This window comes from Lepidochelys kempii, chromosome 8 (assembly GCF_965140285.1).
Source record: "Lepidochelys kempii isolate rLepKem1 chromosome 8, rLepKem1.hap1, whole genome shotgun sequence".
NCBI lineage: Eukaryota > Metazoa > Chordata > Testudines > Cheloniidae > Lepidochelys > Lepidochelys kempii.
In genome coordinates, this window is record NC_136387.1 from 35,483,867 (window position 1) to 35,499,056 (window position 15,190).

General features: G+C 42.9%; 1 protein-coding gene across 3 annotated transcripts in view; it reads left to right on the forward strand.

The window, feature by feature from the left end:
- Window positions 1-15,190, forward strand: part of UBE2D2 (ubiquitin conjugating enzyme E2 D2) — a 42,856-nt gene that overhangs the window by 733 nt on the left and 26,933 nt on the right. For 2 of the 3 annotated variants that reach the window (XM_073356031.2, XM_073356032.2), the window contains exon 2: window positions 14,702-14,765. In XM_073356031.2, coding sequence (XP_073212132.1) covers window positions 14,702-14,765 — 64 coding nt within the window. Of the gene's footprint in view, window positions 1-13,930; window positions 14,063-14,701; window positions 14,766-15,190 lie in introns of all 3 variants that reach the window. The other variant, XM_073356033.2, reaches the window with a different exon arrangement.

Here is a 15,190-nt window from a genome sequence, read left to right on the forward strand (position 1 = left end):
CACCCCGCCCCCCCTTACGTAACCTCGCTGGCAGGGGCTACCCGCGCAGGAGCTGGGCCTCCCCGGCTGCCCGTCGGCCCGTGTGAGCTGCGCCGAGAGGGAGCCTACTCGGGAAGGGGCTTCCCGCAGCCCCCGAGCGGGGCTCCGCGCAGGCGGCTCTGAATCGGGAGCCAGCCGACTGGCGTGGCCGAAGTAGAGGTGTTCGTTGTCGCTGTCAGCCCCGCGGGCTCTGGCTGGCCCTGGGCCGTCCCTTCTCAGCCATCGCGAGGCGAACCGGGCTGGCCTGAAGGGACCCCTGCACGGGGCGGTTTGGGGCTTTTGCATCTCTTTGTTGTTTGGAGTGTTGAAGACCCAAGTAGCGAGAGAAACGTAGCCTAGAGAGAGGAGTGACATTGTTAGAGCAGAAAGCGAAAGCTGAAAAAGTGACGCTGAGGGATTGTAGCCAGACTCCTCAAACCTGCGTTTTTATCAACACGTATTTAAGGTCAATAACTTTTCTTGACTAAAGAGAGCCATTATTAAATCTTGAACGCTTTGCCTTCTATTAGGGGGTTAGTGCTCAAATATGCACCCACAGAAGCTGAAATTTGTAATGGTAAACAAGTAGAAAAACCTCTTGATCTTTTATGAGTTGAAGGACCAAAATCAACTATATTTTTTTTAAACTGGGTGACAAAATCTGAGGCAGAAGAGAATCCTGTTTGCTCACTTAGTTACATGATCTCTGCGTAATCCTCAAGTGTAAAAAGTAAACTCATTTTGATTATTAAAGTTAAACAGATAAAACTCTAATACAGGGAGTAAGAATACTGAGTAAGAAGGCAGTATTTTTTAGTCATTCTAAGCAGAAAGCCTGTTAGGATCTGAGGAAGGCCCCAAAAGTCTCCCTCCTCCATGGAGGACATGTAAGGTGCTGCCCAGGAGTTTTCTTTTGAGGGTGAAGGTAATCCTTTTTGTAGGAGTTATCTAACCCCAAACCCTAGAACTCAGGAAGTCCTTCACAGGTGTAAGTTTGCTTTTGTTTAACTTCAGTGTTGAGTGTGGCAACATTAATAGGCACATGTACTTGCTGTATGAGCTTGTATTTTTCCTCAGCTGGAAAATTTACCCAGTAAGAATTTTAAACCTTCTAGGGAAAGCCTTAATTGAGCTTTGTAACTGTTGTATCTAGTATATTGTTACTCTGCACAAACATTTTGGGTCTGCACAGTTTCAGTTTTAATTTCTGTTAATCAGAGGCTACGCTGTATCAGATTCTTGTATTTTGGAAGGTGGATTTTCATAATCTATTCCTCCCTTTTCATCCCCTATACCACTACTGGGTTGTCTGTTAGTGGAGGGTGAAGTGACCATAGTTGTCAAACTGATTAGCTGAATTCATTCAGCTAGACATAATAGTACAATGCTATTGTTCGTTTACAAGTTTAAATTCTTAAGTAGTCATCCCCATAGTACCTAATAAAGATCTGCAAAGGACAGCTATCCAAGAGTAAACTATTGAGGAATCTTTTGCTACCCTACTTAGTCTGCCAAACAAATGGAACACTTCTCCAAAACAAAATCCAGCCCTGAACTGACTTTTAAGTCCAAGCCCCATGTGTGCAACCTTCCTGTGTGTTTTCAAGTGTGGATTATGTGTTTCAATTCTAACTCAAAAGTTGGATAAAGTGTATAGCTGGTTTCAGAGTAGCAGCCGTGTTAGTCTGTATCCGCAAAAAGAAAAGGAGGACTTGTGGCATCTTAGAGACTAATAAATTTATTTGAGCATAAGCTTTTGTGAGCTACAGCCCACTTCATCGGATGTCTTCAGTGGAAAATACAGTGGGGAGATTTATATACACGGAGAACATGAAACAAGCCACAAGTCCTCCTTTTCTTTTAGCGTATAGCTGGTGGCTGATGTGGAGATCTTTGATGCCATTTCTGTTCTGATGCATCGAGCAGTGGACTTGCATCACAGATGCAGACTAACTTTTTTCTGCTGTCATTGCATGGCATTTGTAAGTGTTCAGGAAGCTTTCTTTTAATGTCTTCCATTGATCAAATTAAAGTAGCTCATTGAGTGCCAAAAAGCACCACTTCGAAAAAGCTTGTAAGCTTAAGATATGTCTACATGGGGAAATTTATTGGCATAATTATACCAGGTTACCTACAGCAATATAATTCCCCCATGTGGACCTGTACTTAAGGAGTAAGAGTGCCTTCTTCTGGTATAGCGTATGTTGCTTTGGCGGAACTTTTGTGTCTTAAGATAACTTGGAAAAAGGCACTCTTCTTCTGGAATTAAACCACTATAGTTAGCTGATAATTTCCCATGTTGAAAATGTCTGTGACTTTGCAGATATGCTAAGGGTAGCACTGGGTCTACGCATGTTCACCAAACTGATACACCTGTCAAATACCATTTGGATTACCTTTGCTTTCAGCTGGGTTAAATTCCAGTTTAATTGGTATCATTTCAGTCTGCACCAGTCTAATGCCCCTGTAGAAAGCACTAAAATGACAAGTGGTTCAGACAGTTCTCTCCCAGTGGCCTTTTCAAAGTCTCCTAGACTCAAGAGTCCACTGTCTCTGCGGATTTGTGTCAGGAACTGAGACGTACCCAGAGGGAGTTCTGGCCAACTGTAGAACAGCACTAGCGTAAATATCATGCAGAACACTAGTAGGCATGGTTAGTGTAGACTTTATCATTTGTACTTGGCACTTTCAATGCTGAAGTCTAGGCTGAAGTGGTTAGGTCATAACATGGCTCATTCACTCAACCTTTAATTCTTTGTGTTTTAACAACTCAAGACTTGAAGAAATTTCAGTCCTTGTAACAGATGGAAGACTGAAACTGAATAACTGTTGTTTCATCTGTTCAGGAGGGTGTTGGTATGGTGGCTGCCCATGAATGCTGGTCTCATATTCCAAGATAATTATAATTTTGGGGAAGGATGGGGCACTTTAAAATAGCCATATAAGCCAAATGTTGGCCATAGACAATTTATCTCTATAGCAACTAAAACTACATATAGCCTTTTTATTCTAACATAGGAGGCATTCCAGTAGAGTGAAATGCACATTCTAAAATGCTAACTTTAAATAGGGGGTTGTTGGGAGGGAAACCAAATCCCTTTGTGTGGGAAGGGCTCCTAAGCCATAAATTTCTACAGAATTCAAGCTTCTATTGAAAAAGTTTCTAGCGCTTTAAAATATTGTGACGCTTAGGCCGTGTCTGTAGTGCTTTGCAGTTTGGACCATGGGGAGTGAATAGCAGTGTGCGCTAAAGTGCTGTGCAGTAATTCCTGTGTTGATGCTGCAGACGCTAACATAAAGGTTTGTACTTTGCACTGAAGTAGTCCTGGAGAAGCAGCAGAATTCTTCATGGAGAAGACCTCCCTTAAAAACCACCTCAGAAGCTGGAATAGCAAATTCTCTCTCTCAAACTTTACTAGAGGAGAAAGTTGTGAGAAGTGGCTAATGTAGCAGCAGTCCATAGACTTTGGAGTATGGGGTAAGGAAGATGAAAGTTCTTAGCTACATTAGGAAATAGGGGTATCGGTCTCTGGCCTGTAGAAAGATGTTCATTGTAGGTAAGGTGCTGTGAACTGGGATTTGAGATATCAAGGTTCAGTTCCTAGTTCTGCCACAGAATTTCTTTGTGACACTGGGCAAAGTCAATTTGTCTAATTTGTCCTTGCCTTGAAGCGGGGGGTTGGGTGGTCAGCTCACTAATGATACATTCTGATACTGTGGGGATGGGAGTTACAGAAGTACTTATAAAAAGAAAAGGAGTACTTGTGGCACCTTAGAGACTAACCAATTTATTTGAGCATGAGCTTTCGTGAGCTACAGCTCACTTCATCAGATGTTTACCGTGGAAACTGCAGCAGACTTTATATACACACAGAAATCATGAAACAATACCTCCTCCCACCCCACTGTCCTGCTGGTAATAGCTTATCTAAAGTGATCAACAGGTGGGCCATTTCCAGCACAAATCCAGGTTTTCTCACCCTCCACCCCCCCACACAAATTTACTCTCCTGTTGGTGCTAGCCCATCCAAAGTGACAACTCTTTACATAATCAAGTCGGGCTATTTCCTGCATAGATCAAGGTTTTCTCACATCCCCCCCACCCCCATACACACACAAACTCACTCTCCTGCTGGTAATAGCTCATCTAAACTGACCATTCTCCAGGTTTAAATCCAAGTTAAACCAGAACATCTGGGGGGGGGGGGGGGTAGGAAAAAACAAGAGGAAACAGGCTACCTTGCATAATGACTTAGCCACTCCCAGTCTCTATTTAAGCCTAAATTAATAGTATCCAATTTGCAAATGAATTCCAATTCAGCAGTTTCTCGCTGGAGTCTGGATTTGAAGTTTTTTTGTTTTAAGATAGCGACCTTCATGTCTGTGATTGCGTGACCAGAGAGATTGAAGTGTTCTCCGACTGGTTTATGAATGTTATAATTCTTGACATCTGATTTGTGTCCATTTATTCTTTTACGTAGAGACTGTCCAGTTTGACCAATGTACATGGCAGAGGGGCATTGCTGGCACATGATGGCATAGATCACATTGGTGGATGTGCAGGTGAACGAGCCTCTGATAGTGTGGCTGATGTTATTAGGCCCTGTGATGGTACTTATGTTTGTGATCCAAAAGTTGAAGCCACTGATCAGTTTACAAGGACAGTCCCCTGGTGGGGTTATGGCCTGAGATGGCCTCTTGGGAGTCGGGTCACTTCAGAGGGAAAAGCAAAGTTGCTTGAAGTCGTGACTGTCAGGAGTTGTAGATGCTCCTAGAAGGTCTTATATGAAGTATGAAATCCGATACAGTGTTCACATCTCATTCAGCTCGTATCCACGAGAGAGACTTGCTTTGGAATTCTGTATTCTCTAGTCAGAGTGCTTTGAAGAAATGTTAGTCCTAAAACAGATGAAGTCTTGGATAAATTAAAGGCTATAAGATAAACTGTCAGATCTCTTGGGTTGTGTTAGTCTGTTCCTTGCAGAAAATTTTCCTTCAGGTTGCACAAGGGGCAATCTCAGCAGACCTTATCTATATGCCTGCTGGCTTACATATCTAGAAAGTTTGGGAAGCACTTCCCTGTTGGAAGAAGCTGATCTTAGGACAAACCTGAGAATGTGCAGGATGACCTCAAACTGGTCAGGAGATCCAGAGTCTCCTCCTTCCTCCCCACTAACTGGGGAACACTTGTCCCAACTCTTTCAGGCAAGGGAAAATATTTTGCTTGACGTCCTGTTCACAGTAGTGTGCCAAATTCTAGCTCATCTGCTTTTCATGGATTCCTTATGGGAAACATTGAGAAATGATCTTAGTTCTGTTGAAGAAAAACTCTAGAAGCGATGCCTGAGCTTTACAAAGGGAAAGGACTTTTATTCTAGTATTTCCTTATCCCCAAGAGGATCAGTAGTCTGTGGCTAGACTCTGGATCACTGCAAACATCTGAAGAAATCAAAATCTGTAGCTTCTTTGCAGAGGATAATACCTACAACCCACCCGAAGGACAGCTTTAGGGCATCTCTGCTTTGGAGGTAACTTAACATGTGGAAGCACGGAAAGGCTCAAGTACCAGCTCTGATTCAAAGTGGACAACAGTAATTGCCAGCACAAGGTGCTACCATCAGACCTTGTTGTAACCAGAGAATTGAATCACTGGTAACTGAATGAATTGCTTGAGTTAGCTCAAGCGCAAATCACTGTGTGCACTAACTGTGCTGAATGAATTTAAATTTTGTCCTGTGTTCACACTATACTCAAACACTTTCACTTGTAATACCCTGTGGGTACTTATCCTACAACTCCAATTCTGCTCCAGAAGCAGTGCATTTTGGGAGACTTCAGAAGGCCACTGATGTATTGTGGGACAGTAGTGGAAGGACTAAGTGAACCATATCATCTGAACTGGTGTCAGTGTAGATTCAGATAAGTCTGTACTGGTTAAGCATTAACTGGTTATTTAGACTTCAATTTTATTAAAATTCAACACCAAAGGGAGACTATATAAAGCCATGTGCATTCTTGACATATATTGAGACCTATACAAGCAGGTGATAAAATTTAAAAACGGACCAAAGCAGCAGTATTCATCAAAACAAGATGTCTATATGGAAATAATCTGTTCTTCCCACTCCTCCATTCTGGAATCCAGGTCCAAAGGCATTTACAGGTGTAGAGTAACTTGAGTCAGTGGGAGAAGGAAGGTTATTTGTTATACCCTCAACCTATAGAATGTAGGGCTTGTCCTGGTAATGTGCCCATATACTGTCAACTAATAGTCGATGTTCTGTGGCCAGGCACATGAAATAGTTTCTGTACAAGTAATACAACTGGTATGTAATCCCTTATCTCTTCTTTCCAGAGAATATGTTTTTCAGAAAGTTGGAAGTTGCTCTGACCAATTTTAAGGTACAGGCAAGTTTCCCTCACTATTCTGTTTACCATACCAGCAACTTTGCCTAAACTTCACACTTGCCTAATATTAAATCCTTAATGAGAGCTACTCTTTACTAAGGCTGTGTGGGGAACAATTTAGTTATTTTGGCTGCATAACTTTAAACAGCTGCACCTATTATCTTCATAGATCTTGTTTAAATTCTGTTAAAGTGAACAGTAACTCGAATATCTGTGGGGTTGAAATTCAGTAAGTCAAAGCTACAGATGAAGGTGAAAAGAGAATTTGCTTTATGTCCCATGAGGGATGTTTCATGGTGATCATGAGCTATGACAGCAAACTGTAAATTTTCTGAGGTTTATAGTACATAGTACTTTAAAGCTTTGCTGGCAAAGCTGGTAGAGTTTGAAAGCACACAGAGAAGTAGATATGATTATTGACAGCTAGGCACATGCAGAGCTTATAACTTCTACGAGAAATAAATGTGGTTCCTAACTCTTACAAATAGTATATGTTGGCAAAGAAGCTCATATCTCCAGCTGATGGTATTAATGTGGTTTTAGCAGCAAAACTGGTGGACCCTGTGACTTGCATAAGAACGGCCATACTGGGTCAGACGAAAGCCCAGTATCCTGTCTTCTTACGGTGGCTAATGCCAGGTGCCCCAGAGGGAATGAACAGAACAGGTATCATCAAGTGATCCATTCCCTGTCGCTCATTCCCTGCTTCTGGCATACGGAGGCTAGGGACACCATCCCTGCTCATCCTGGCTAATAGCCATTGATGGACCTATTCTCCATGAATTTATCTAGTTCTTCTTTGAACCTTGTTATAGTCGTGGTCTTCACAACATCCTCTGGCCAAGAGTTCCATAGGTTGACTGTGCATTGTTGAAGAAATACTTCCTTTTGTTTGTTTTAAACCTGCTGCCTCTTAATTTCATTTGGTGACCCCTAGTTCTTGTATTATGAGAAGGAGTAAATAACAATTCCTTATTTACTCTCTCCACACCAGTCATGATTTTATAGACCTCAATCATATCCCTCCTTGGAAAAGACGACTAAGCTGAAAAGTCCCGGTTTTATTAATCTCTTCTCATACGGAAGCCGTTCCATTTCCCCTGATCATTTTTGATGCCCTTTTCTGAACCTTTTCCAACTCCAATATGTCTTTTTTGAGATCGGGCTACCACCATCTGCATGCAGTATTCAAGATGTGGGCATACCATGGATTTATATAGAGGCATATGATATTTTCTGTCTTATTATCTATCCTTTTCTTAATAATTTCCAACATTTTGACTGCCGCTGCACATTGAGTGGATGTGTGCAGAGAACTATCCAAAATGACTTCAAGATCTTTCTTGAGTGGTAACAGCTAATTTAGACCCCCATAATTTTATATGAATAGTTGGGATTATGTTTTCCAATGTGCATTACTTTGCATTTATCAACATTGAATTTCATCTGCCATTTTGTTGCCCAATCACCTAGTTATGAGAGATCCTTTAGTAGCTCTTCGCAGTCTGCCTGGGACTTAACCACACTGAGTACTTGTGTATCATCTGCAGATTTTGCCACCTCACTGTTTCCCTCTTTTTCCAGATCATTTATGAATATGTTGAATAGGACTGATCAAAGTACAGACCCTTGGGGGACACCACTATTTACCTCTCTCCATTCCGAAAGCTAAACATTTATCCCTAACCTTTGTTTCCTATCTTCTAACCAGTTACCAATCCGTGAGAGGACCTTCCCTCTTATCCCATGACTGCTTACTTTACTTAAGAGGCTTTGGTGAGGGACCTTGTCACCCTAGTTAGAGGAGAGACACCACTATTATGTTTTTGGGGCTTGGGATAGGACTGTACGACTGTGGGTTAAGTTGCAGAATACGTCTGGTCTTTTTACATCTGTTCTAGATAGACGTTAACCTTGATCAAGCTCTTGATGTTTTTCAGAAGTTATGAGGATTTAACTTAGGACTAGTGGTTCATGGAATCTCTTGCAGGTGAGCTGGCAGAACTTGAAACCACATTCCTCCTGGAGGCTAGAGGGTTCTTAAAAGGTGTTATAAAGATGAACTTTATTTCCATCAGCCCTTCATCTGAGGGTTTATTACACGTAGTGCAGGTAAACTAGTAGAGCTAAAACAATGAGGAGTCCAGTGCCATCATTAAGACTAACAGATGTATTTGGGCATAAGCTTTCATGGGTAAAAAACCCACTTCATGAAAGCTTATGCCCTAATAAATCTGTTAGTCTTTAAAGTGCCACTGGACTCCTTGTTTTTGTGGATACAGACTAACACGACTACCTCTCTGCTAAAGCTAGTAACCCTCAAGAACCATTTGTCAGGAATTAGTTTTAGAATTAGTGTCAGCAAGATGGCAGATTTCATTATTCATTCATCTTGGATCAAGGTGCTTAGAAACTGCTGGAGGCTTTAGTGGGTCTTGTATCACATGTAAGTCTCTGGCATACGTGGTGACAATTTTTGTGCCAATTGACCCATAACTGAGTACTTTGAGCATCTCGAGTTAAGATCACGCTTTATAGTCTTGAATCATTCATTTTAGGTCATGGAAGCCCAAACAGATTCTCAGACTTGAAAAGTCAAAGGCATCTAGAAATGATGCACAGATTCTAAATTCTGGAACTTTGCTGGAAGTGCTTTTTAAGTATTGTGCACCATGTTTTCAAAAGGCAGACAACCACTTGGGGCAGGCCCATTTCTTAAGTGTGCCAAAAATATGAGCACCCACCAACACTGGTTTCATGTGCAATTGTAACTGCATGGGCAAATGCAGCTCCTCTCAATTGTGGGGAAAATGATTAGTGGAAATCAAACTGCCAGCATGCTGGTACGAACACAGTGGCACATAAAGATTACTAGTGCCTCTGCTTTCCCAGCAGATCTTGTAATCTTAGTCTCTTCAGGGTTCAAAGTCAGTCATTTGCCTACTGATGTTAATATGACCAGATCTCTAAAGAGAATGTCTTGTGGACGTTAATTCCTCATATTTATCATTCTAAAGCTTCAAGAACTGTGATATTACTTTTTGCTGAAGCAAGGTCTGAAATAAAGGACTTGGGTTACTTACATTTACCAGTTTCAGTGAATTTATGCATCAGACTGCCCCAGTAGTTTATGGCCTGTATGTGAAAACTCAAATAAGGCGTTGTAGTTTGTGAGGGAGGTATAGTAGTGGTCCAGCTATACAAGTGCATAGCTAAGATGGAGTAGATGGGTTGAAGAGTGGTAAGAGGGAGGTCTAGTCTGGGGTAAAAGATATGGTTGTGGGGCTTAATTTTGAGTATGATCAGTCCTAGATTGGTTTAGTTACCTCATTCAAATAATGACACCATCATGATATAGACCCCCTGTCACTTTAAAGGTATCTCAGTCTTTAGTCTTTGTTTTGGGTTAATATCTATTTCAAAGTGAGATAGTCAGGATTGTATTAACCCCTAGGGTCCTCGCTGGGATTGGGGTCATGGGGTATCATCACATACAGCCTGAATGGTGTGGATCGAGCCCAGTGCTTGCATCAGAGCAGTCTGCAGTGCAGGAGGCCTGGGTGGCTCAGGCATTCAGCTAAGCACTTGAGAGTTTGAGGGCTGCTGCTGCAGTTACAGTGGCTGGGGCAGAGTTGTGTGACGCTGCTGTTAGGGTGGCAGGGGCATGCAGCCACTAATACTTATAGGGCTTTATTGTGGGCTGCCAACACTATACCATTCAAGCATTGGTGGTTCTGCTGTAGTGGTGCATAAAGGGGCCTTTCTTGTACAGGACATAAGAATGGCCATACTGGATCAGACCAAAGGTCCATCCGGCCCAGTATCCTGTCTACTGACGGTGGCCAATGCCAGGTGCCCCAGAGGGAGTGAACGTAACAGGTAATGATCAAGTGATCTCTCTCCTGCCAGCCATCTCCACCCTCTGACAATCAGAGGCTAGGGACCCCATTCCTTACCCATCCTAGCCTTCACAACTTCCTCAGGCAAGGAGTTCCACAGATTGGCTGTGTGAAGAAGAACTTCCTTTTATTTGTTTTAAACCTGCTACCCATTAATTTCATTTGGTGGCCCCTAGTTCTTATATTATGGGAACAAGTAAATAACTTTTCCTTATTCACTTTCTCCACACCACTCATGATTTTATATATCTCTATTGTATCCCTCCTTAGTCTCCTCTTTTCCAAGCCGAAAAGTCCTAGCCTCTTTAATCTCTCCACTGACAACAGGCAGTGGGTTTTCTACTGCTTGTCTTCAGGCTGGCCGGAGTCCCTGCAGCTCCCTCTTCTGTCCAGTCAAGGAGATGGAGGGGCAGGGATGGGACCTCAGTCCCATGCGACTCCAGAGTTGTTTTCAGACAGCATGAGGTGCATAAGTCCTTTTGCTGGCATGGAGTGGGGCTGAAGCATTGCTTTTCCTGAAGGGGCACAAGCTTGATGAGCAGCACATCTTGGAAACCCCTCAGCCTGGCCTGAGGAATGGTTGTAGGCTCCCCAGCAGATGGTAGAGATCACTTAAGCAAACTACCACTGCCCCAAGCACAAGTGGAGCCATGGGAGTCCCTGTGTAGGTATGTACATACAGCCTAGGAGAGACTTAATCCAATTTTGGAAGCATTTAAACTGTGGAATACTTGAGAACAGGATCTGATCTAAAAGCCTTTATTTGCCCCTTGTGTTGCAAAGTCACAGTACAGAAATGAAACAGCAAGTAAATCTAAATAAAGCTTCACTTCCTTTTGTTAAGTAGTATATTTGACCCTTAATTAGATGTGGGCTTTGTTAAACTGCCTCTCCAAAGATGGTAGGTAGGGGATAGATAGGGATTTTAAAATGTACTTTAACTTTTGAAAAGGTATTAGCTATATATCCATTGGTGGCATTTACATTGCAAGCTTTCCTCCCATTACAGCTACCTATCTTGATTCTTGCTCTTCAATACCACTGTTTCCACATAGGCCTCAAATACTGTCAGTGATCTGACTATAGATATTCAAATGTGGGTTAGTCCTACTAAGAACCAGAATGAAAGTTTTAGTGGAGCCAGTTTTGATTCAAGGCCTCTTTTTAAGGCTTGTGTATAAACCCTGGCAGGCTGTGCTATGGGAGGTAGAAGTTAAGTCATAAAGGATTTATTTTAGAGACCTATTCTAGTGACATTTATAGAGGAAACGTGCGTAAATAGGTTACTGTAAGTAAATCTTTGATGGAACTGTTTAATGCGAATATTTCTTGATTTATTAGATGACTGGTTTCAGTTCAGTTGTAGCTAAAAATGTAATCCAGTGTCAAAGTATTGATTAGATTAAAAACCCACAATACACCTCTACCCCGATACAACGCAACCTGATATAACACGGGTTCACATACAACGCGGTAAAGCTCCAACACGCTGTTCTGAGCAGCATGTTAAGGGTGCTGGGCCGGGACCAAGGGGTTGGCTAAGGGGCAGACGGTGTTGGGGGCAGTCAGGGGCTCTCTTCCCCTCCCCACGCCCCCAGGGCCTGGGGGGGGGCAGTTTTGGGGGCCCCGCAGTCCCAGAGTGGCCCAGGGGATTAGCGGGGGGCTGGGAGCAGTCCGCTTCGCTTCCCTTGCCCCGGCTGTGTCGCTCAGGGATTTCTCCCCCCTGCACTCATCGGAAGCGGAGCAGCCTGGCCCCAGCCCACTCCACTCCGCCAGCTCCCAGCTGCTGTGCTCCACTTCCCGCCGCAGGTGGGTGTGGAACCTATCCCCAATGCAATTCTCTCTCACACCACCACAACCACCAAGTGACATGGCTGGGGCAAGAAAAGCAGAGCTCCGCTTCCCACCGCCGGTGAGTGCAGAGGTCTTCCTTTCCCCAACCTCCCTGCACTCACTGGTGGCGGGAAACGGAGTGCTGCAGCTGGGAGGTGGCGGAGTGGAGCGCTGCTGGTGAGCGCCTGTTGGGGCGGGGGGGGAAGGTGTAGATAGGGGTTGGAGCAATCAGGGGGCAGGGTGTGGGGGGTTGGGTGGGGTCCTGGGGGTGATTAGGGATGGGGGTCTCTGGAGGGGGCGGTCAGGGAACAAGGAACAGAAGGACCAAAGCAAGTTGGATATAACACGGTCTCACCGTGAGATTTTTTTGTCTCCTGAGGACCGCGTTATATCGGGGTAGAGGTGTAACTTCTGGATTTGCCAGAAACTTGCAAATAGTAGAAGGTTCTTAAAGCTGAGTTTCCATATGAATGCTTCCTGGGCGATGCTTCTTTTCCACTTGTTCTTGGCTGTTACAACCTGAACAATACTTCAGCAAAAGATGATTTATATTCTGTAAATTTCATGGAAAACTGTAAGCAGCAGAGGTATAACTGAATTTCTGAGGAGGCACAAAACCCTGGATGTGAGGAGGAAAGGAAGCTCTGTTCCTCTCCCCAAATTTGTTGTCATCCAGAAAACAATAGTCAGATGCTGCACTTCTCTCAGCAGTAGGGGCTTGGGAGCTCTGAGTTTTCCAGACTTGGGTATGAGAAGGAGCAGAAGTTCCAAGGGGAAGACTGACCTCTCTTTACACACACACACAATGAACCCTCTGTTTATGGGGTAGGGTAGAGTGTGCTGGATCTTGGTACTTGGTTAAGCATAGTCTGACTAGAAAGAAGCGTGGTAGATGTTCCAAATGGAAAATAATTTCATGATGTTTATGTAGCATTCTAGGCAATAAACCAATGCTTCCAAAAGTTAACTAAAAGCACAATACCCTAACCTAAAATTCTCAAAACCACCTTAATGCTTAATCAAAACAGCTAATTTATAACACCTTGAAATTAAGGAGTTCAGTAAATGCAGGGAAACTCGTAACAAGAACCCCTTTTGGCACTAAACCTCTCCAATCTACCTAACACCTAGCTCATAGCACCTTTCTTCAGTAGATCTGAGTGCTTGACAAAGGAAGTCAGTATCTATCCCCATTTCACGGGTGGGGAAGCTGAGTCAGAGACCTAAGGTCACCTAGCTTGTCTGTGGCAGAGTCAGAAATAGAACCCACATCTGAGTTTGTTAGTAGCTCTGTCTACTGGGCGGCACTGCTTCCTGCTTAAATCCCCAATACCCTGAACTGTAAGAGAAAGTGTCTCAAACACAGTAAGATGTCTAGGAAAATCTAGTGGGACCAACTTGTTAACATTTGGATTATCCATGATAATCTATTACTTACATAAAATGTAAATCTGTAATAGTCATTTTTGGAAATCTTCATAAAGCATGCAACTTTTAGGATTTTTTTATTTGTGTTCTGGACTGAAGTTCAAAATTCTGTGGCTACTTAAAACTGTATTGAAATTCCTTCAGAAATGTTCTGAACCATGAAACGCTGACTCCAGCGCCCATGGGAGCCTGAGACTTCCAAAATGAGAGTCTTCAGTCTAACTTGACCATTGGTTGGGCATTTAGTACACACTCTTTACTTTCTTTAAGTTTGAGGGCTACATGCTTGTCAGCAACTTCATGCATAACAAGTTCAAATTCTGAAGATAACATTCTTTCCCTAGTCTGTGGGAGTGAAGGAGGATGGGCCAGCAAAAAGGTATCTCTGTCCTTAATGCTGTAGATCGTGCAGGGAAGGTACTGCTACTTCATACACTGAACTAATAGCTGCTGGTCACTACAGCAGAAGCATGCAGGTAACTTTCATTTCCCTATTCGTAGGCCATTTTTACCTTTTGGGTAAAGGTCTGATTTTTGGGAGGTCTGGTATGGATTAAGGCTGTGTTCCTAACGTCCTTTTTGTTACATGGCCCAGGCTTAAAAAGTGGGATTTAATGTCACCTATTTTAACTTTGTGAACATTTAAGAATGCCCTATCAAAGCACAAATAGCTAAATGGAAATAACTTGAAGCAGGATAATCGACTTTTCAGACCTGATTAGTTTCTATATTATCTGAGATCCTATCCCTAATTTATTAAAATGGTAGAGAACAATCTAAAGGAAGGAACTGAAGATGCAAGTGCAAGGAATTTAAGGCTAAGATGGAACATGGTCTTCTGAGTATGTTGGCTGAAAAGGAAGCTAGTTCAGCACTGCTTACAGGGGACAAAAGATTGATGTCATGAGTGTAGGTTTTGGTTAAACTTCAAAACCAACTTCACATAGTAAGAAATTATCCTCACCAGATAAACAAAGTTTCATTTGAAGTTTAGGAATACACCATTGAGGGAAAAGTGCTGCTGAAGTACCGTCAGTCTTTTGTTAGGGAGGCAAAATGTGATTTGATTTTTGGATTAAGTGAAACATCAACTGTCCATCCATTCTTTCTTTTAGGAGTTGAATGACCTGGCACGTGATCCCCCAGCACAGTGTTCAGCAGGGCCTGTTGGAGATGACAGTAAGTACTGCCTGAGTAATAAGGCATCTAGCATGCACATTCATAGGCAATACTGGCACTGGCCTCCACTTTCTTATCTCTAAAATGGGAATTCCTAACTCACAAGAGTACAAGTATTTCCTGAAGCTGGAGAAAGTCTTATCTGAGTGGAAAATCGTAAATAATGCTAGATGTTACTCCATGTACGCTTCCAGATACTACTCCAACACCTTAATATTTTTCTCCTGGTAGTGGAGATCTTCCAGTCACTCTTTAATTATTGCAGACATCTTAAATTCTCTTGTATGAACAGTGGAAAACATGACTTACTGCTACAACAGCAGGTAAAATGCTGGAGTAGCTATCAGAGTTCCTATCTAAACCAGCAAGATACCCAGACTTAACATCTCTTGTGATGCGTTATCTGCCTTTATATAGAGGATGCA